This window comes from Siniperca chuatsi, linkage group LG14, assembly GCF_020085105.1.
Source record: "Siniperca chuatsi isolate FFG_IHB_CAS linkage group LG14, ASM2008510v1, whole genome shotgun sequence".
In the NCBI taxonomy this organism is placed as follows: domain Eukaryota; kingdom Metazoa; phylum Chordata; class Actinopteri; order Centrarchiformes; family Sinipercidae; genus Siniperca; species Siniperca chuatsi.
In genome coordinates this window covers 15,980,311-16,000,821 of record NC_058055.1, presented here as the reverse complement: position 1 = coordinate 16,000,821, position 20,511 = coordinate 15,980,311, and the positions used below count along the sequence as shown (strand labels likewise).

Here is a 20,511-nt window from a genome sequence, read left to right as displayed (position 1 = left end):
TGTCTGACGTTTCACACAAATACAGAAACATCAACTGCTGATGGAAGTTGTACGAGCCTAGCTGAAAAGTTACGAGACAAATAGAAAGTAAGATAGCCACTTCTACATACAATATTACTTTAAATCCATATGATCAAACTGTGATGAGTGAATAATTAAATATGTATGATGTAATATAACAGAGGACATAGGTGTACATTACATCTATTTTGAGCATCCAGCCACTGTCTCAAATACACACAGAAACATACACTGACATAACTCAGTGACTCCAGGGGACATAACTCAGCAACTGAAAAGCACAAAAAGACCAATATGATTGTAAAGATGAACAGAAAATAAAGTGAAATAGCGACCAATGGTACTCAATAATAAAGTATCTGCAAAGTCACTGTCAAGGGCCAAACCATCTCCTAACATTGTGGCTGTCCAAAGCAGACCTGGGTCAAACTGTATTCGCAAATTTTTGTTTCATATTGTTTTAAATGACAGATGGGTGGTACTGCTCAAAAGGACAAAATTCCATAAAGTTAGTCATCATTTTCTGCTGAAATATCACCACAAACCAACTGAGTAGTCTTGATATATTAAATCTCACAAATTTGTTATACTGCTCAAATGATTATTTCCAAATACATTTGCACCCAAGTTTTGCAGAAAACTTTGCAGATGCTTATCATCAGTCTATAAAATGGAGAAATGGCCTGCAAGAACATAACGTTTTACACAAGCTCAAAAACAGGAAAATAAATAATAAACCAATGCTTTTTGTTGTTGTTGACTTTTTCAAAAACATTTTCTTTCAATACCCAAACTTAATCTTAGCATCAAGCTGGAGGAACAACCCAAGTTACCAAACAGGCATAATAATTTCCCAGGTTAGCAGGAAATACCATACCTGCATGTGATTCCTTGGAGGTGCTGAGGTTGCATGAAGGGTCTTGATTAGCCCTCACTACAATCAGCCATGTTTTACTGTACTAAGACCCTCCAGGTTTGCCTCTCTCTCTGCCTACCTTTTTCTCAGCTTTGCTGTAGAGGCCAAAGCAGTCCATATGACTGGGCCCTCAGAGAAGTGTGGAAGTGCCAGTTATGGCCTTCATTACTGCTGTCTTTAATCAATTAAATGACCATAACACCCTCTCTCTCTGCCTCATTCTATCATTAGCCTCAAATTTGAATACTGCTTCAGAGTACACACTCACTAACTAGGCTGGAGGCTGGAGGCTGGACCAGACAACTTACAAATCAAATTGCTCCATTTTTACCTCCTTACTCACTTCCAATGCAACCTTCCTGAGACTTATCAAGTCTCCCTGTCTCTTTCTGGGGAAGCTCACTGATCTTAACACATACATACACACACACTTCATCACAAGGGGGGAAAAGCTCACGGAAACCACCCTGCTCTCACTACATTTGCTTGTAATTCATAAGAAGTGGTGCTTTGCTTTCTTTATCATTTCCTCTCCCCTTTTATCTCCTCTTCTTCCACTGCTTGGCTGAGTGGCAAGCAGACTTCAGCAGTTGGGCTCCTTTGATTCCAGCTTAGTCTGATTCAGCCCACTTTGGCCCAGCTTAAGAAAGCAGGGATGTCTCGGACCGGTACGTTGCGGGTCAAAGCTTTGACGTGCAGGTTACGGTCATCTGTAAGGAGCACCACCTCCCTTTGGAGTCTCACTGTCCCATCTGTGTGTGTGTGGTGGGGGGACAAAGAGTAGTAAGAGTTAACGCTGAAGACTATTTACATCAAATTATGCAAAGCGGTTTGCATGTATGTGAGGAAATATAAACACAGAATAAATAACAGCAAATGTTACATACTTCTCTGATCAGGCATGAAATCTTTTGCCTTGTCTTTGCAGTAGTTGAGACAGCAGGACAGAATCACATCATCATTGTTACCCTGAGGAAGAAAATTAAACCAAGTCATGGAAAAACAGTACAAACATTTGATGTAAGTAGTAATGTTCCATCAGCAGTCAACCTTATTTCATTGCACAATCTGAAACTAAATTACCAAAAGGTAACAAAACAAAATGAAACAAACATTTTGGGCTACATTTATTTGGGCTCTCACCTGCTGTCCAGAGGTGTCTTCACTGCGGAAGGCAATAGACTCAAGCTGATTTCCTCTGCTTGTCAGCGCTCTCAGGTACGGTTCCCTGGCTTCGAATCCTTTCTCTAGGAAAGCCACTGCCAACCGGGCCTTCTCCTGCACAGACCGCACATGGGCTGCAGTAACATTATAGTTGCCACGACTGCCAGTGCCGCGCCCTCCTGACCCCACTCCTCCACCAAAGTTGTCCTGGCCTTTAGCCAAGCCATCTAACTCTGTAATCACTGAGAGAGAGAGAGAGATCACATATCACACCATGGGTATACATAAAAAAAGATTTCCTGTTTTCCTGCTCCTTTATCCCTCTTATGCGTACTCATCCTCTAATTAATTTCCTCTTTTCTATGTCTTTCAGCCTTACCGATGAGTGGCACAACTATTATGTATGTTCCACACTGAAGGAGTTTCTTCAGCCCTCCCAAGTGATCAATGAATCCATTGGTATCTGGAACCAAAAAGAGAGGCCTCACTTCCAGCTCCAACTGCCCGCCTGTCTGCAGCACCGCCTGGAACACACACACATTAAATTTCATGTTAAATACAACTCTGCCACAACATGGTATAACTGTATACACCTGCCCTGTTCAATTAATACTTACTGTACTATTTTAAGACACAAGCATGACCAGAAAGAAAACGAATTCTTTCCGCATCACCTGGAATGTTTTTGCATTCACACAATGCAGGATCTGAACATTTCAACACTAACCCATAGGAGTTTCCTAATTAATGGAAACAAACTTTTGCTTAATGCAATTTTATGTACAATATATGCCTATTTAAATGTATTTCCCAATTGGAATATTTATTGTTAGGTACATACTGTACCTGTTTTACCTGTATTTTATCCCTACGCTTCTGTTGCTGTGCCAGTTTGTTGGTGAGGGCGTGGCGTCGCGCCTTCAGCTGCCTGATGTCATTCTCACTGTCTCCCGCATCCTCGGCATCCTCCTCCCCTTCTGATGCTGAGGGAGAGGACTCTGCCTCGACTATGACATCATCAGCCTGCCAAACAGAAACAGACAACGATAAGACAAATTTTCAGCTATTACCACTACTTTAAACAGCCTCTGCTGAACTGCAATGAAAATAAAACTTTAGCATTTACATAATTTTGTGTAGATCAAATTTTGAAAGAAAGGAGTACAATCAGAGATGAAAAGCACAGAGGGAGCAAAGTGAAGAGTAGAGGTTATTAGAGGGAAAGTAGGAGAAAGACAGTCACCTCTTTCTCTGTTAGAGAATCCTGCCTGCTCCTTGTGTCCATTGAGTGGCTAGCTGGAGGAGAAGTTGCCACAGAGATGTATTTGCCTCCCTTGAAGGCCAACAGAGGCTCTTCCTGTCCACACAAAGCCTCCAGAAAGTACTTCAGCACCGTCACTCTCTTACAATCTGCTGCTATTGCCTGAGGAAAGAGGATGAAGGTATATGTGCATGAGAACAAGAAGAGGACGATTAGGGTTACATGTAAAATCCAGGACTCCGAAGGTGACAGAAGAATAATCAGTAGAACATTCAGTAATTCTACAGGAGCAGATGTATGTACCAGGGCTGCAGTGTTACAATATGATGAAATACACCTTTACTTTTCACTCACCATGTCAGTGTGTCTGTCTGTGTAGCAGGGCTCCTGTGGTGCAGCCAGCAGTGGTACAAAGCCAGCAAGCAGCCTGTCCTCCTTCAATTGCAGCACAGTCAACTCCTCATCTCCCTCGCTTTCGTCAGTGTCGACTTTGTACAACGGCACTTCCTCATGGTCCACACGTGCCAGCATGTTACACAGATCAGCCAGGCACTGCCAAACATCAGGGCAGCAACTTGATAGAGAGGAAAAACCCCAAGTGATAGTGAGGAATGAATATTTAAAAGAACTACTGTCTGAAGAGTGTTGTGGTGTGTGTGGTTTGAGTAAATGTACCAGTAGAGGCAATGAGCAGAACCAACAGATTACCCTGAGGTAGTCATTTAAAGCGGCTATAATTGATATTTTTTATAATAACAATGTATCAACAATGTGTAATGAATCGCTCCTAGTCTTGAACCTAAAAGAAAATTATCACCCACATCTGTAGGTTCACTCAGCTTTATGGAGCTTTATAGAGTTTCAGCGCATTGTTTAGCTGTCCGGCCTGCAACTTTACTGTTTTGGTTCACTCTCACCGCTCTCATAGCTTCACTTTCTGCCTCAGCAGGCAGCTGTTTTCAGTGAAAAACCTACTGTACACTACCTGCTCAGCACCAACGGGCAGACAGACAAAGTTAGCGACTAGCTGGTGAACATAGTGGAGCATTTAACACCTAAATAGCCAGATATTTCCCTCAGGAGTTGAACCAAACACAGAGCGAAGAGAGAGCGAATACTGAGCTAACATTTTCCAGGTGGCCAGAGACACAGTTCAAATTAATGATAATGTTGCTCTGTAACTACTGGATGTGTAAATAAGCAACTGTTTGATAACAAGATCACCATATCAACTTAAAAGGTGATGGTATGCCAATGTTGTGTTCACAGCTTGTTTCCATTGCCCCCAAGTGGCCAAAAATATCTGTTATTGCAGTTTAAAGTACTCACTCTATACTGCATGGTGGTGGGTTCCACAGGTCTGGGTGTCCCAACATCCAGTCAGACCAGACCTTGATGCTTGGCAGTAGTTCTCTAAGGTCCAATGGGAAGGCAGAGACCCTCACCATACCCTCCAGCTCCTCCCCTTTATCCTCCTCCTCTCCATCTGCCATGTGGACTGGTTCTGAAAGAGAGAAAGCGAGGAGAAGTTTTTAAAACACACCACCTAATAGTAAACAATCAAACAAAAACAGCTCCCATTATATGGAAATCAGGAGCATTAATACCACAAAAATTCAATACGAGGATGTTTTGGGTCTGACATAAAATATCAAAATATGTCTTAGGATTTATCCAGAAATTTCCAAAGACAATTGTCACGTAGCAGAACAATAGTGTATTCTCTAAAGAAGAGTAGTAGACAGGGCTGCCAACTCTCACGCATTGACTATGAGACTCATGCAACTGACACTTTTCACATGCCCATTTTCTCACGCAGTGAAAAACTAATTTATACTGATAACGTCGCGGCGCAAAAACAGGACACTGACAGAGCACGGACAGACAAGACAGAGCACTTCGGCAGCAGCAGCACAGCGGCTCTCCCTCTCCTCTTGCGCTGTGTGCACGTAGGCAGAATTGAGAATGAGTAACTATGGTTACGGGGACACTCTGTCGCTCTGAAACTTTCTTGCAATTCCCAATAATAGGTCAATAATAATAGTCACTCCTTCATGAAAAAATATAATTATCTATGATATTAAATAGGCTTGCCCACAGGACAAAGTCTGAACATCAGGCTTTTTTCCAGAGCCCAAAGCACACAGTTTGTGTGGCTTTAGTTGACAGAGGCACATACACATACCTCTCCAAAATCATAAAACACCTTTCATTTATGTAGAATTTTGCCTTACTTTGCTCTTCAATTTCACATTTCTGAAAATTTAAATAAAAATACAATAAAATAATAAACTACATATAAAATACAACTTTTAATGCAATTAAGACAAGTTAGGTTAGCTTAATTAGGCTCACCAATAATGTCTCCTCCTGCCACAGAATGTAATCCGGGTTTTGTGGTGTTGTAATGGAATGGATTATAACTATGACCTCAATAAAAAAAAAACATATCAGAATGAGAAATACTTTATATAGTTGAATTAATATCACTATGACAGTGTCAAGAAAAACTTCCTAAATGTAGAATTTGTAGCAGATGTGTTGTATTGGATTGCATTAAATTGTATATTTGTGGCAAAAAAGTGTCCAGGGAGTGTGTGTTAAAGGAGGCAAGTGTTTGAAATAATAATAATAATAATAATAATAATAATAATAATAATAATGAGATTATTCGTATAGCGCTTATTTATATTACAATATTTATCGATCAGCACATGACCCCAGACTCATTCAAAGATTTCAGGGCTAAGCCTTGCATCTCCACTGACCCAAGAACCGCCCCTGAACTCAAGAGTTCAAAATGGTCCAGTGTTTTAATTTAACTATTTTGGGCCATTCATCTGTTTCTCACTTTAAATAGAGGAAAGTATTTCATCCTGTTTTATTTATCCTATTGATGGACTTTCTTTCTGTGTTTGCATATAGTACAGTATGTTATATTCAACTCATTTAACAATCTTTGTATCTTAATGTAAAAGTAAAATGATTTTCCATTGTCAGGAGAGGGAAGACGAACTCAGAGCGTTGATAGTCTCTGCATATACAACTCTATTGACTCTTCTGACATCTAAACAACCATGCAAATGAGAGATTTGCTGCAACAAATCATTTAGGCTAGTTAAAGTCCAGCAGACAGGCTATCGTCTAATGAATGCATTATGCTGCAATAGTGCATCATGCATTAGTATTCATCCTAGCTCTCATTTATCACACAGTACCATTGGTTAAAAGCTTAATTTAGCTGCTATGGTGTCAGAAGATGAATTGCCTTTGCATTCTTATCAGTAAATATGTGTAAAAGCACCTCTGACATAATCAATGAGAAAATTATGACAAATCCAAACAAAATAGTTCAGCTAAGAACTCTTTCGCTCTCTTCTATTTCTAGGCTGGCGTTCTAGTTTAATAAAACCTAGTTTGTTTGTTTTCTGGACAAAATTATCCTGTGGGATCCACTGTCTTTCTCCTTAATTTACTTTTCATACAACGCTACTGTTCGTAGATGTAGCTACTTGCCAACCCTCCAGATTCTCCCGAGAGTCCCAATGCCCCCTTCCCCCCGACTCCACATTTTGGCAACAAAATTACTCCATAAATTCACTAGAATGCAAGAAAACAGTCTCTGAAATTAACAATTTTCTGGGGGAAGATCCCCAGATATCGTGGTTAGGTCTCCCGATTTAGGCTATGATGTCTGGAGGTTGGCAAGTATGCTGATCAACCACACTTATTCATCATTGACCATGATTAGTGACTTAGCTTTTCATCTATACATGCTTTAAATTGGCTGAATTTGGCTGCTGAACTTTTTTTTTTTTTTTTATTCCTGGGGGTTGAGGAATGATGACCCCGGCCCCTGCGATGGGCCTACTCCTAAAATGCACCAACGAAACAGATACCAAATCTCACTCCAAACTCAAGTGAAAAGTTGGCAGCCCTGGTAGTAGATGATACTAGGAAGTATGAGACAGTATTTCTTGTCTTTTAACTGTTCATCTGATACATATGAAAACACCCTAATACCAATCAGCGTAGCTGCATTTTTTTTAAGCACAAATTTAATGACTTTTAAGACCTTTTAAAACCTCTAAAAGGAAAAAATTATACCATTACCGTGGCAAAAGAAAACGACAAACTAGACTACAGAATACGCTGTTATTGAGTTCTATTGAGTGTGACCTTAGCTTACATAACTACCTTCTCATTAACAAAAGTCAGTGTTTTACTATTATATATGATGTTTTTGGATTAATATTCCTGCTGCATTAATGTGTATATTGCATTTTACTGCTGTAGTTGTTTAAAGTTGAGCTAATTTTAACTACATTATATACTGTTGGGTAGTTTAATCTATAGCAATGCATCATATTCTATAAGATCATCATATGTTTGTAGCGTCGCTGTCCTGTGAGAACCATGTATCTCTAAAAAGTCTTTTTCAATACAATACCTGAGTAAATGTACTTATTTACATTCCACTACTGCAGAGCGGACATAGTCGCAGTAGACAAATCATCTCTAGTACGTGCAGCCAAACTAGCAGTAGCAGCGTATGACTCGATGGGCATAGTACTTTTTCGAATGCTAGCAGAGTGTGTGTGCTTTTGAGATTTCATGTGAGAATCTGTGCTTACCATTGTCCCAAGTATGAATGTTTTGCAACAAAGTTCGCATCGCACCTTGTACAAATCTCTGGAACTTCTTATTGAATTTGAATTTACCCATGGCTGAGCCTGCATTGCTTGCTCACAGTGTTGCGTTCTTGGTATTTTGCTTTTCCCCGTTGCAGCCCTCAAATTGGAAGCTGGATAAACACGTTCTTCTAAGTTAAAATGCGGATCACAGCCTGTACACAAGGCGTACTGCTGCAAACTACCAAGCGGAGTGTACGCTACCTATTTAACGTACAAACAAATAGACAATGATTAGACAATTAGACGTTGTGGAAATGGTCATTGTTGTGAGATATAAAATAACGGTAAAATAAAGGCTCATTCATTCTGCCTCCCCTCCTACAATTCCAGACATTTTAAGACATTTTTAGACCTTGACTCTAAAAAAAACTAAATTTAAGACGTTTTAAGACTTTTTAAGGATCCGCAGGGATGTTGACATTAATTTCAGAGTACCTGAATTGGACAGGAGCATAGAGCCACAACTTAAATAAATGCTGCGGATCAAATACTTGTGGAGCTTACGGAGTGCGTACCTGCAGGAGTATCTCTGAGCAGCTCTGTGCAGCGCTGCACCAGTAGTGCAAACATGCCAAGACCCAGGGCAGTGCTTTGCTCTTGTAAAATGGGCCGCACTTCTCCTTCTTCACCTGACAAACAGAGACAAGAATTTGAAACAGTACTACGTCAACACTCTTTGTATCAATATTACCAATTACCAACTGTGTGCAGCCCCAGCATGTGCGTTCATTTTCTAATTGTGGTCAAATTGGGAAAAGAACTGCATGCTTAATTGCATAATAAAGAACTTGCATGTGAGAAGATGAGATTAAACATGTATCAAAGAGCCATTATCAACTCTGCAATGGCCACTGAAGCGCTTCAAGTTCAAACATGCCAACAAGTTAATGTGTTTTTCTTAAATGGAGTCACATTTTACACAACAAATTCATGTTAATCACCTGCATAGAAATAAAATAAGTTGTTCACAAGCCATGCTTTTATATTCATTTTGCAGATAAACACTTAGAAGCAATATTTGTTGTTTGATGATGATAATAATGGTGTGTGTGCAGCATTACCTCTGTTGTGGGCATTGTGAATGGTGAACATGTTGATGGTGATAATCTGCAGCATGTGTGTGCTGCCCAGTAGGGAAGGGCCATGCTGGAGCAGCGTCCTGAACTCCTGCAAAACACGGCTAGCCACTCCTGGGAAGGATTCCATGCTGTATAGGCAAGACACACAAAGATAACATCAACACATAAAAACAGACACAAAGGCACACACAAAAATACAAATTTTAGATTATATTCTCATTCCTTTAAACTCACTCAGTCCATGAATTTAAGATCTGGAATACATGAGACATCACTTACCCCACTTTAGTGAAGAGTTTTCCATGTGCGTGCAGGAAACTCAGAATGAATCTCTTATTTAGCTGGAGAAAAAAAAGAGAAGACCAAAAGAACATAAGAAAAGTATTACCAATCTTTGGCAGGGTTTTCCCTGCCTATCTAACTCGTAGCAGCCTTTGCTGAAAATTACAACAAAAACACAAATCCTTTTTTTTTTTTTTTTTTTACGCCAAAACTATTGTGCCTTATCAGCAACTGCTTTGATACGCTTATACCAAGTGCGTGCTACACGCGGCACTCATGTGTGGGGGCAACAGGAGATTGACACATTCACAATTTCTGCAAAATCAAGGTAAGCAATGAATTGCCGTGATTTGTGAGACAAAAAATATGTGTTTGCTTGGGACAACCACTAGGGACGGGGGGACATGCCCCCCAATCAGTTTTGTCTCCCCCACTTTAATCCAGCGAAACGCCATGGTAGCTCTCTAGCGTCCGATATTCTAACGCTGGGTCCACTTGATTAGTCTACCACCCCAGTACCATTAATTTGATGGCAAATTAATTAATTTGTCACAACCTTTGTTTTTCATCTTTTTGTTCCATCTTGGTATGAAATTTTAATCCCTAAGGACAGTTTCTTCTGTCAAATCTGGATTTTTTTCACACAAGTGCACACCAGAAAGACCTAGGATCTGCTGGAGAAGGTACGTCTCCCAGCTATCTGCTATATCTGCCTCAATGTCACTTAGAAAGCGCTGACAGAAGTTGCCCAAGAAAACACATCTAATCCCTTATGTTCTCTCAAATGCCACTATAACAATTTTTTATGACAGAATACACAGCGAACAAATTAATGGATGGATGTCCAATTACTCCATATACGTACTTGAGAAAATAGCCTGTTCCACTTAATAAACAGATGATGAATCATTGCAACCAAAAACGAAAACAAACCAAAAAATGGCCAAATAACAAAAGATGAATGAATGGGTAGAGAGAGGGTTAAAAACATCTTTGAACACAGGAACCACAATGAAAAGATTAGTAAACAGAAATGAAGGCACAGGTAATATTGAAAAAGTAAAAATGAAATGAAGACAGAGGGAATAAATGAGTCAAAAGGACTGAAGGACTGGGAGGAAAAAAATGAAAGCAGAGGAAATAATAAATTAGATTACAAACAAGAGAGGGGAAATTAAACTCTATAAAAACAGTGTAGGAGATGTCTGCAGGCATTAGTGTCTCTAAGTGTTTTGAAAAAAAAAAAAAAAAAAAAAAAACTCTCTAGAACTTTCATCAAAAATACCTGGTACAAAAAATGCACACACAGACCAGTGTCTTTGAATGCAGACATGTAAAGGTGTATGACGCATAAGACTCGATGTGCGTGTGTGTATAAGAGAGAGTGAAAGAAAAAAAGGGATCTTACATCACTAGTGCTGAGACTGCCCAGCTCTCCATCCTGTTCAGAGTCTCTGCTGGATTCACTGCCTCCTCTCTGCGAGGATGGGTTTGCTGCTTGTCCGCTGGGGCGAATCCAAATCTCCACACGTGCTCCATCTTCCCCTCTTCCTCTTCCTCTTACTGCTGGACCCCTGGAGCCTCCTTCATGCTCCTGCCTCCTCCTTCGCTCAAGCTGCTCTGCCTACAAGAACAAAGTCTGTAAACAAGAAGCACTTGTGCTGCCTAAAGTCTCGGCATAATCACCAGATTATAGTAAATTTGACCAGTTATGCTAATAAGGTAAATACTTAAGCAAATTATTGAATTAACACACTAATACGTCCAAGTTATTATATTTGTCTTTATACATACATGTTAATATCTATATGATAAAATCATAATTGTATCTTGGGCAAGTATAAATGCGTTATGAGGTATGAACGGACACTGCAATAGTAATACAATTATACATGAAACCCTACTGTACAGACAGTTCTGTTCAACCGCAACCAACAACCTTTCGAGATTATACTTCTGTCAAACCACCTCTGTTCCAACTAATAATTAACGTCCTCAGTAACATTACGATGGTTCATTTCCAAGGTTCTGACTTTAAGTTATTTCCTATGAGTGTATCCAAGTTAAGGCAGTGCACTCATGTTAGAACTGAGGCTGTGGGTATAAGCCTGCAATTGGCCAACAATTTCAGTCGGAATTCCCTGCTATTTGCGTGCGTATTTTACAAGGGCTCTGTCGCTGCATCCTGGGCTTAGTGCTGCCCAAGACGACTGTGATTGGTTTGAACAAATACAAGCTAGAGCGTTTTTCCCCTTATACCAGAATGATAAGGGGTTCAGCCAGACCTTTCTCCAGCGCTGGTACAGTGTTAAATGTAGTGTGGAGATAGGTCTGGCTATGCGAGAGTATAATTGAGGTGACATCAGAAGTTTTTGGTCCACGAAAAATCATCAATCATCTGGCATCAAGTTAATGACCGAAATGTGTGTCTCACCTTACGCTTAGCTTCCTCAAACAGACTCATCAGGCTTTCCTTTGCAGTCAGGATGGGGTTGGAAGCTGCCAAGCTGCGCATGTAATAATACACAGCATCCAACTTCCGCTTCTGTAAGTGAAAGGGGTGGGAAGAGAGTAAGAGGAGGGAGGTATCCTGCAAAAGAATGCACACTGGCTAGGTGCAAACAGACCATTACTCAAAATGTAGTTGTATTTTTCAATTATCCCAGGGACATGCCAGGAGAGTGCCAAGAGAGTCAGTCACAAAAAAGTCCAAATCCAGTAACTTAACTCCAATTATCTAATTATGCCTGCAAATAACTTTTTCAGCTACATATCCATATCACTTACTGTATAGACTGCCAGCAGGGCTAGCTGGTTATATGGTCGTCCATTTTTGGGGGCAATCTGTTGGGCTTTCAGGTACCAGCTAAGAAAAAATGGAAACATGTAGTCATGAGATACCATCAGAGAAATTTTTTGGAAGATTTAGCCTTTCAGAATTTTCTGCTTCTACTTTAAATTACAAGGTTCTCATCTAAATCGGTCATATGCAGCTAGGAAGGAACTTTCCATATTATGGTACAAAGTTTCTTGTCTTTAGCAGGTAGCATCTAAGGAAAAGTCTGAGAAGACTGAGAAAGTTATAAAAGCTGTCAGAGATTGAAAGTTGTACAGCAATTCTCATAAATAATCAGGACTAAATGAAAACCAGTTGTCTGGGAGAAATTAAATAGGTGCAAAAATTGTCCCACAGCGAAAAGGCTAGTTATTCTTGGACTCGTGAGTCCAGATGTTGACATTGTAGCCCCCTTTACAATACCTAGAGCAGTGTTTTTCAACCACTGTGCCGCGGTACACTAGTGTGCCGTGAGAGATAGTCAGGTGTGCCGTGGAAAATTATTCAATTTCACCTAATTGGTCTAAAAAACGAATTAATTATTGTCTGCAAATAATATGCCATTGTCAAGTGTCTGTGCTGTCTAGTGACCGGCAGAGTAACCATGTCATACTCTTCCATATCAGTAGGTGACTGCACTTTGAAAGAAGAAATATGAAAGATCATAAAAGACTTTTTTCTTTGTGTTTATTTGATTCCTATTCAAGACACTTTGATAAGAATGACTGTATATTGTTAATATAGGCTATAGAGTTTCATTTTTTAACATTTTCGGTTGGTGGTGTGCCTTGTGATTTTTTTCAATGGAAAAATGTACCTTGGCTCAAAAAAGGTTGAAAAACACTGACCTAGAGAACGCTCGAATTACAGCCTACCTGCGAGCCTTGCCGTAGTTGGCCGAGTCACTGGCTTGTTCCCGGTAACGTGCTATATCTCCCTGACAAATCATGCAGCGCTGAGCACTGATAAGTGCATACTTTACCTGAAAAAGACAGCAACAAAAACTTTTAACAATTCACTACATACAAAGTTCAGTTGAAAAAACAAGCTTCAAGTTTTAGCTTACTGTACATTGAATATAATATAATATACATACATACATACATACATTTACACACACACACACACACACACACAATCAATTGTAAAATTCATTATTTGATACATCTTTGAACACGTTAAGTGCACACACAAACACACACAGACTAAAGTGAGTACTACTGTACCGTTTTGCGCAATGGCCGAGCCCTGATAGCCATGCCATCCATGTAATCCTCTAACTTAAACTGGTACACTGTCTGCAGCTTCTGAAGCAGCGCATCAAAGAATAGTGCTCCCTGTAAAACACAGACAATGACCACAACAGACAAGTGAAGTTACGGTGAAGAAAAAAAAATGATGATGAATGTTTCCATAATTAGTCATCTTTAATGTATGCATGCACACATTAAAAATCCTATACAAGAGTGATAAGAATTATGAATTTATTTTGACATGCTACTACTACAAGAAATTAAAGCTGTAAAATGGTTTTGGACACACATATTTCCAAGATTCATAGGCAACATACATATACACTGTGTATATTATCTACAAATATACACTTTGGGTTTACTTATCCCAGTGCTTACCCAAATAATAAGCAAGGTCACAACTGTATAACCAATTAAGTGCCAAAAGACACTGTTAGTAGACATCTGTCTTGACTTATCCTCAAGCAAAATTATGAATCCTGCACACAGATCTTTGATGCTAGACACACACGTCTCCAATCCACCGCCCTTGCAAAAACCTTTTTTTTGTGGAACCCTGCCCTGTCCAAATTTCCCACATTCCTTACCTCATCAAGCAGCGTGAGCAGCATGTTCCTGATATGAGGGGTGTTGTCATAGGTGGGGTCTTTGAGTAACTGCCGGAAGCGCTCTATGACCTGGTAAAAGACGTTTTTCCACAAAGCCTGATCTGCACACTGAGAGTCTGAGAACTCGATGTCTGTCAGGATGACCTGCTCATATAGCCCCAAAAGGTCAGCTCTAGAAAACACAAGGGCATAACAAGACAGTGCTTTTTCTATATGCCAACTGGCTCAGTATTATTAATTAGTCCCAAGGGGCAACTGACAGCCAAACAAGTAGTATGAGACAAAAGAGAAAACACACACATACAGAAAAATGCCACTAACACACATCTTTTCCCCCCAAATCCTCACCTGAGCTGGGCCATGCGATCCAGTCCATCAGCACTCACTCTGTCCCTGGACAGCAGGTTACTAAGCTGGAGCTCCTGTGCATCTGCAGCCCTCAGCAACCTCACCAGCTCCCCTCTGGCTTGTTGCTCCACCTCTTCAAATGTCAAACCACTTCCTGCACCTGGCTGGGAATAACCTGCTCCCCTGTAACTCCCACAGAACTGGCCCACACCAGGGCCACCAGGGTATATACCGTTAGAGGGAGCCATTTGGTAGGGCCCCATATGATAGGGATATGGATAGCGCTGGCTGGTGGTGGTGCCAGGATTATGCATGTTGCTGGTGGGCATGGGGTAACAGTAGGGGTTGTCAGAGTTTTGGAATTTGTAGTAGGCCATGGCAGCAGCCTGCTTGGATCGAAAGTGCTCACCCTGCGGGACCGGAGGACTGCCTGCTACCTCATCGTCTGTGTCCAGAAAGTGAAGTTGTCCATATCCAGTCCCTGTCTGAAGATATATAGGCTGTTGGAGAGATGAATGCTGTGAAGACTGGGTGCTGGTAAGAGCAGGTTTCTGGTCTGGGTTATTTGGATCCCAGAGTCGTCTCATTCCTCCTCCTCTGCCTCCTCTACTCCTGCAAGCTGCTCCTCCCCTAATTCCACCAAAAAGAAGCCTTTGCCCAACCTCAGGTGAATTAGAGATGTCTGTGCGGGCTGGAAGCACCAGGATACCCCCACCTCTGCCACGAGGAACCAAGCCTTGCTTGCGATGTTGGGCAACCCCACCATGTGACGAAGTACCCGACTGTTTTTCTAGAGAAACCCTTAGGATTCCCCGACCTCCACCTTTGTCCCCCTTTGATCTGTTCCTTTCTTCCCTCCGGCTCTCTGCACTTAGCTCTTCCTCCCCACCTCTTTTTCTCCTTCCTCTATCTTCTGCTATGTCACTCATCTCACTCCCTTCCAATGATTCTGTAGATGATTCCCCATTGGTTGTCCAGCTTTGTAAATTACTCCTTCGTCCTTCTCTACTATTAGCAATCCCCTCTTTGTTATTGTGCCTAGGCTCCAAGTGTGGCCACTTGGTACTCTCCACATCCATTCTTAGTCCAGGACCATCCAGGCTGGTCACACTGCTGGCTGAGCTACTACTGTAAGTTCGATTCCGTGAGCGCCGAATATCTGATCTGGAATAGCGTTTTGATGTTGGTGTTGTGATGTTTGCATTGAATTTGTTTCTTTCACCTCTTTCTACAGCACTGTCTACATTTCTTTGCATCTTGGCATCTTTCTCAACATCTCTGGACCGGTTGTTGTTGTCTCCTCTTCTGCTTTCTCTGCGATTCTCTCTTCCTTTGCTTTGGTGTGTCTCTACTGTCTTACCTGGTTTGTTATCCCTGTCTGATTCTGCTGCTCTCCTGTCTCTTTCCTTCTCAGTTTTCCCCCGGTCGCTCTTTCCTCCACCACCTACTTCATCTTCTCCTCTTCTAGAATCCTGATTCCTCTCTTTTCCTTCTCCCCTCCTCTAAGTCTGCGATTTCCCTTCTCCCTCTTCTTCTCTACCTTTTCTTCCTCCTCTTTTGTTCCTCCCCCTTGGCCTCTCCTTTCCTTATCAGTCGTTTCCTCTCTCCTGTAACTTAACTCTTCAATATCTTGGCCTTCATGTCCCACTTTACCCTTTTCTTTCACGCTGAGCTTTTCTACTTTGCTAGTAATTTTCTCCACCGAAGCATTAGAGGGTAATGGAGGTTTTTCCACATCTCGGCTTCGTTGCTTTCGGTTTGTCTCACTGGATTTAGACAGTTTTACGTTTTCCTGTATACCTTTTATATCTTTTCCTCCCTGCTTATGTGTAGACATTTTTTTGTTCCCCTCCCTTTCCCCTGTACTTAACTGGGATTCAGGTTCAGTTTTCTGCTCATGCTTCCTAGAGGGAGGCTTATCCTGCTCTCTTCCAATTCCACAGTCCTTTCCCTGAATGTTCCTCCGGCTCCCAGGTTGGTAAAATTCCCGGTCTGGTTTGCGGGCTTTCTTTGTCGGCTTAGCAGCTCCAGCAGGTTCCTGGTGTTCTCTGTCATTTTCAACAAAACCTATTGCTTGATTTGCTTCCGTTTTAGACTGTGAGCGGCTGCCCTTTCTACAGTTCTGAGTGTTACTACCGTCACCTCTCATCCTGTCTTCTTCCCTTTTGTCGGTACTCGTCCCATCGTCTGTGCACCCATGTCTTTCTAAAACTTTTTCAGGGGCACCCTTTTTCTCACTCTGTGATGGTTGATCATGCTCATATAAATCAGCGGCCAGGGGATCACTTTGACCAGGTTCTCCCTCCTCACTGTCACGGTGACACCGTCCATGTCCAGCTACCGACTGGAAGCGCTGCAAATCAGTTCGCTTTCCTTCACGCCTCCTTTGCTGCTTGTGTACACGATGCTCCTGTTGCTCCTCTGCAGAAAGAAAAACACATAGAAAGAAAGAAGAAGATAAGATGCTGAAAGACCAAGTCAGTCAGCAACACAGTAGATGGAGTATGGGTATGAAAGAATATGGTTGGCATATTCTGTATCTCTTTTTGTCAACAAATCCCATGAAAAGATCAAATTCAACAATGTCTCAGGCCGTCTCTCAGTACTTTGCGACTTCCCAACCCTGACTGTGGAGCTTAGCCCCAAGCCCATTCATTCTCACCAAAGACCTAAATCTTTAAAAATGTGTCTCATATACATAGTTTAATTTCTAAAAAGGGCTAAGTAATTTACTTAATCAGATGGGCACTGCGGCTTTTAGCAAAAGTGCATTTGTTGGGGACTATTTCCAGCTGTGATTAATATGCATTTGATGCTCTAGTAAGTACTGATGGCAGCAGAACGGTGTATGCTGTATTGACTCAAAATAAATTACAGGTGTTCATTGTATTGGAGAAAAATGTCACCCAGTGCAATGGAGTGTCTCATTGATGTGTTTTTAACAGTTTTCGGACAACAATGGTGCGCTATCACACAGAGGGATAAGCTACATCAGGTTCTTTTCGTGAGACTTGTTGACAATAAGAAAAATAAAGAATATCACCAGCCTTATCCTTTAAAGATACAACAACTGAAGTTCTGTCTGCTTGGAACCAAGTCACTGGAGATGTCAACATTTTAGATGTTCAGAATCAGAGCGTAGGAAGGAAACAGACGTGTGCATATTCACAAACTAATGCTATCCACTAAACACTGCATTAACATTCATACCAAATGAACCGTTCACAGCGTGCTACAAATAAACCTGCAATACTTCCCACAGCATGAGAAACACGCGACTGTTCTCAAAACTTTTATGTTGAATTTTCATATAAACCTTTTATTCTCTTCGGCGGAAAACGTAACTGTAACGTAAATGGTTAACGTTAGTAACGTTAGACGTCAGCTAATTCGATAACGTTGACTAACGTTTAACAACGACAAGAGTCGAGCTTATCGGTCGTTATATCATTCAACAAGACATTCAAATATTAAGGACACATTCCTTCTACTAATGTACTTAAAGTATGGGGGGTAAACATAAGAAACGGTACGTCGAATATTTAAAACAGGGATAATGTGTACCCACAGTGGGACATAAATTATCTAGTGTCGTTATGGTTGAAGGGGGCGTTTAAAACAGACCGCGCGGGACCAAAGAACGGAAAGGCTGATAGCGAGCTAACGCTTGCTAACAACATTAGCTGCTTGCAAACTTAGCAACTCCGTAGGCTACTTTCAGCTAACTTTGGATACTTCCTCGCTTGAATTTATCGACTTTTTCACGAATATATACCTTCCAAGTATCTAGTTCGCTTCCTCTCACCTTTCTGACAGTCAGTAATATTACTTGAGTTCGACGTTTCAGCTCGGAGTTCCGCAGCTGAGATTCGCACTCTGTCCAGTTCGTTCGCCATCTTTGCTTTCACTAAAACAAACACAACAAGTATGGTGGTCCAGCTGGACCAAACATATTCACCAGGTGACGTTTCAGCGAAGGCAGTCGTGTTTATCGGTCCCCTTAATCTGTGCGCACGGTTTATCAACCCGTTCGCTCTAGTTATTTATCCGATTTCATTACCTTTGCTTAGGTATAAGTATCAATATCAGAATTTTAAAATATTCCATTATAAGTAAATCTCATGCATTCAAGATTTTAGTAGTATACGACTAATTTACTATACCACTACTACTAATTTCACTTTTAAAACCAAATGAAGAAGCACAAAAATCCTTACTGTCTTGATAGAGAGAATATACTCATGTAAACCCTTTATATATATATATATATATATATATATATATATATATATATATATATATATATATATATATATATATATATATATATATATATATATTTTCTTTTCACATTTTTAGTTTATTTGATGCATATTTATATTCATAAATATATATTTCTTTCTTTTTTGATTGTGCCTTTTAATCCTTATTTAATTTTAGGTCGTTTGACTATATGCTCTTTTGTTGTAATTCCTGGTTTTGTGTTATGTAAAGCTGTATTAATAATTTTAACGTTTTTAATTATGGTATGGATTTTGTGCTGCCTGTTCAACCGGAAATCCCTTTATTATTACAGAGAGCTAATTAACAAATAGGGACAACATCTTTCCACCTAATCTGTTTATGCAGACATAGATATGTTATTTGATAAAAGGATGTTTGATAATGATTGCGCAAAGTTTTCCAATCTTGCACTAGGCTAAATAGTTTTAATTGTAACACTCTTTATTATCTTTCCAATTAAACTCATGGCTAATTTAAAAAAATGATTTACACATTCTTCAAGTTTATAATTTTTCATTTTCTGTTACAATTTGGCAAAATGTGTGTGATTCTAAAATGTGTAGTGATGTAATTCTTACGCAGACCTTGACCTACATGTGAGGCCTGAGGTAAGGGGGCTTAAAGGTCTGCACATTATATAAAGAAATAGACAGATGTACTATGTATATACACACCCTCAATTCTATACAATATCCACTAGATGTCAGGATTGATTACTTATTCTCATTTTTAGCTCAACTGTCCTATTGTCCAATCCTTTGGATTGGCCCCAACAACAAATCAACCATCTACTTTTATTTTCCATCAAATCTATATTAATGTAGTGATGTAGTGCAACATCTCCTCCTTGTCACATCTTTCCTCTCCTGCCTTCCACTCATGACATGATGTGAACTTACAAATTGCATGAGGAGGTATGGAGGGGAATTGTGGGACTGCAGAAATATATGACGGCGGGGGGGGGGTACGTGAAGAGTTCATGTAGACATCATCGGTGTGGCTGATGCTAGAGTAAACAGCTTCATTTCCCTAGCAACACCAAATTAAAGGGCCAGAGTCTCTTGTCCTTCCTATTAATCTCCCACACATGATTCTTCATCCAGAGCCAAACGTCCTCTTTTTCCATACACGTTCCCTCATCATGTCACTAAATTATTCATCCGAGGTGCTTGGCTCACTTTTTTGGCATAATAATCAGGAATGTCTACACATAGTAGTGTGTAGATTACTTCTTACAGTAATAGAACTTACTTTTGTCTAATTTAGCTGCTACAATACACCCCCAAATCATAAAGCAGGCAGCAGAAAGAGAAAATACAGGCAGCAAGACTTTGGCTTATTACATAATTTTATAGACCATGTATTTATTTATTACATTTTCTGGTTATTTCAAAGAGTTTTTAATTGCACAGGATGTGGTTTACTTTCATGGTCTTATTTCATTATTGTTGTCTTTTACTATGTTTGTTAATTTCACATTTTATGTAAAGCACTTAAAGAAAAGGGGCAAAAAAAGGTTAAATTAAGATGACATGTTGATAATTATTATCATTATCTATCATTAGGCCTATTATTATCATCATCATTATTCTTATTCCTATCATTAACCCTTTCTCTGTTTTTCATTTTGTTATTACAGTTATTTTTTAGTGGTATAAACAATAAGCCACAATGTGTGTGAATGCAGAATACTGTTTTGATGTAGTGCTAGCAGTGTCTCTTGATGAAGCACTGGCACACCAGGGGTTGTAGAATGTTTCGTGTC

The 20,511-nt window shown here is 40.2% G+C and overlaps 1 protein-coding gene across 1 annotated transcript in view; it reads right to left on the bottom strand.

The window, feature by feature from the left end:
- smg6 (SMG6 nonsense mediated mRNA decay factor) overlaps positions 1 to 18,421 on the bottom strand; it is a 19,068-nt gene extending 647 nt beyond the window's left edge. The window contains 20 exon segments of the mRNA XM_044222569.1: positions 1 to 1,689; positions 1,825 to 1,906; positions 2,081 to 2,343; positions 2,481 to 2,625; positions 2,957 to 3,124; positions 3,345 to 3,524; positions 3,717 to 3,936; positions 4,692 to 4,866; positions 8,572 to 8,685; positions 9,118 to 9,263; positions 9,415 to 9,476; positions 10,826 to 11,041; positions 11,852 to 11,962; positions 12,205 to 12,283; positions 13,129 to 13,235; positions 13,480 to 13,590; positions 14,094 to 14,286; positions 14,463 to 15,942; positions 15,945 to 16,883; positions 18,268 to 18,421. The exon segment at positions 1 to 1,689 is cut by the window's left edge and continues 647 nt beyond it. Coding sequence (XP_044078504.1) covers positions 1,559 to 1,689; positions 1,825 to 1,906; positions 2,081 to 2,343; positions 2,481 to 2,625; positions 2,957 to 3,124; positions 3,345 to 3,524; positions 3,717 to 3,936; positions 4,692 to 4,866; positions 8,572 to 8,685; positions 9,118 to 9,263; positions 9,415 to 9,476; positions 10,826 to 11,041; positions 11,852 to 11,962; positions 12,205 to 12,283; positions 13,129 to 13,235; positions 13,480 to 13,590; positions 14,094 to 14,286; positions 14,463 to 15,942; positions 15,945 to 16,883; positions 18,268 to 18,358 — 5,013 coding nt within the window. The 5' untranslated portion in view covers positions 18,359 to 18,421 and the 3' untranslated portion in view covers positions 1 to 1,558.
- Between the last annotated feature and the right edge of the window lie 2,090 nt (positions 18,422 to 20,511).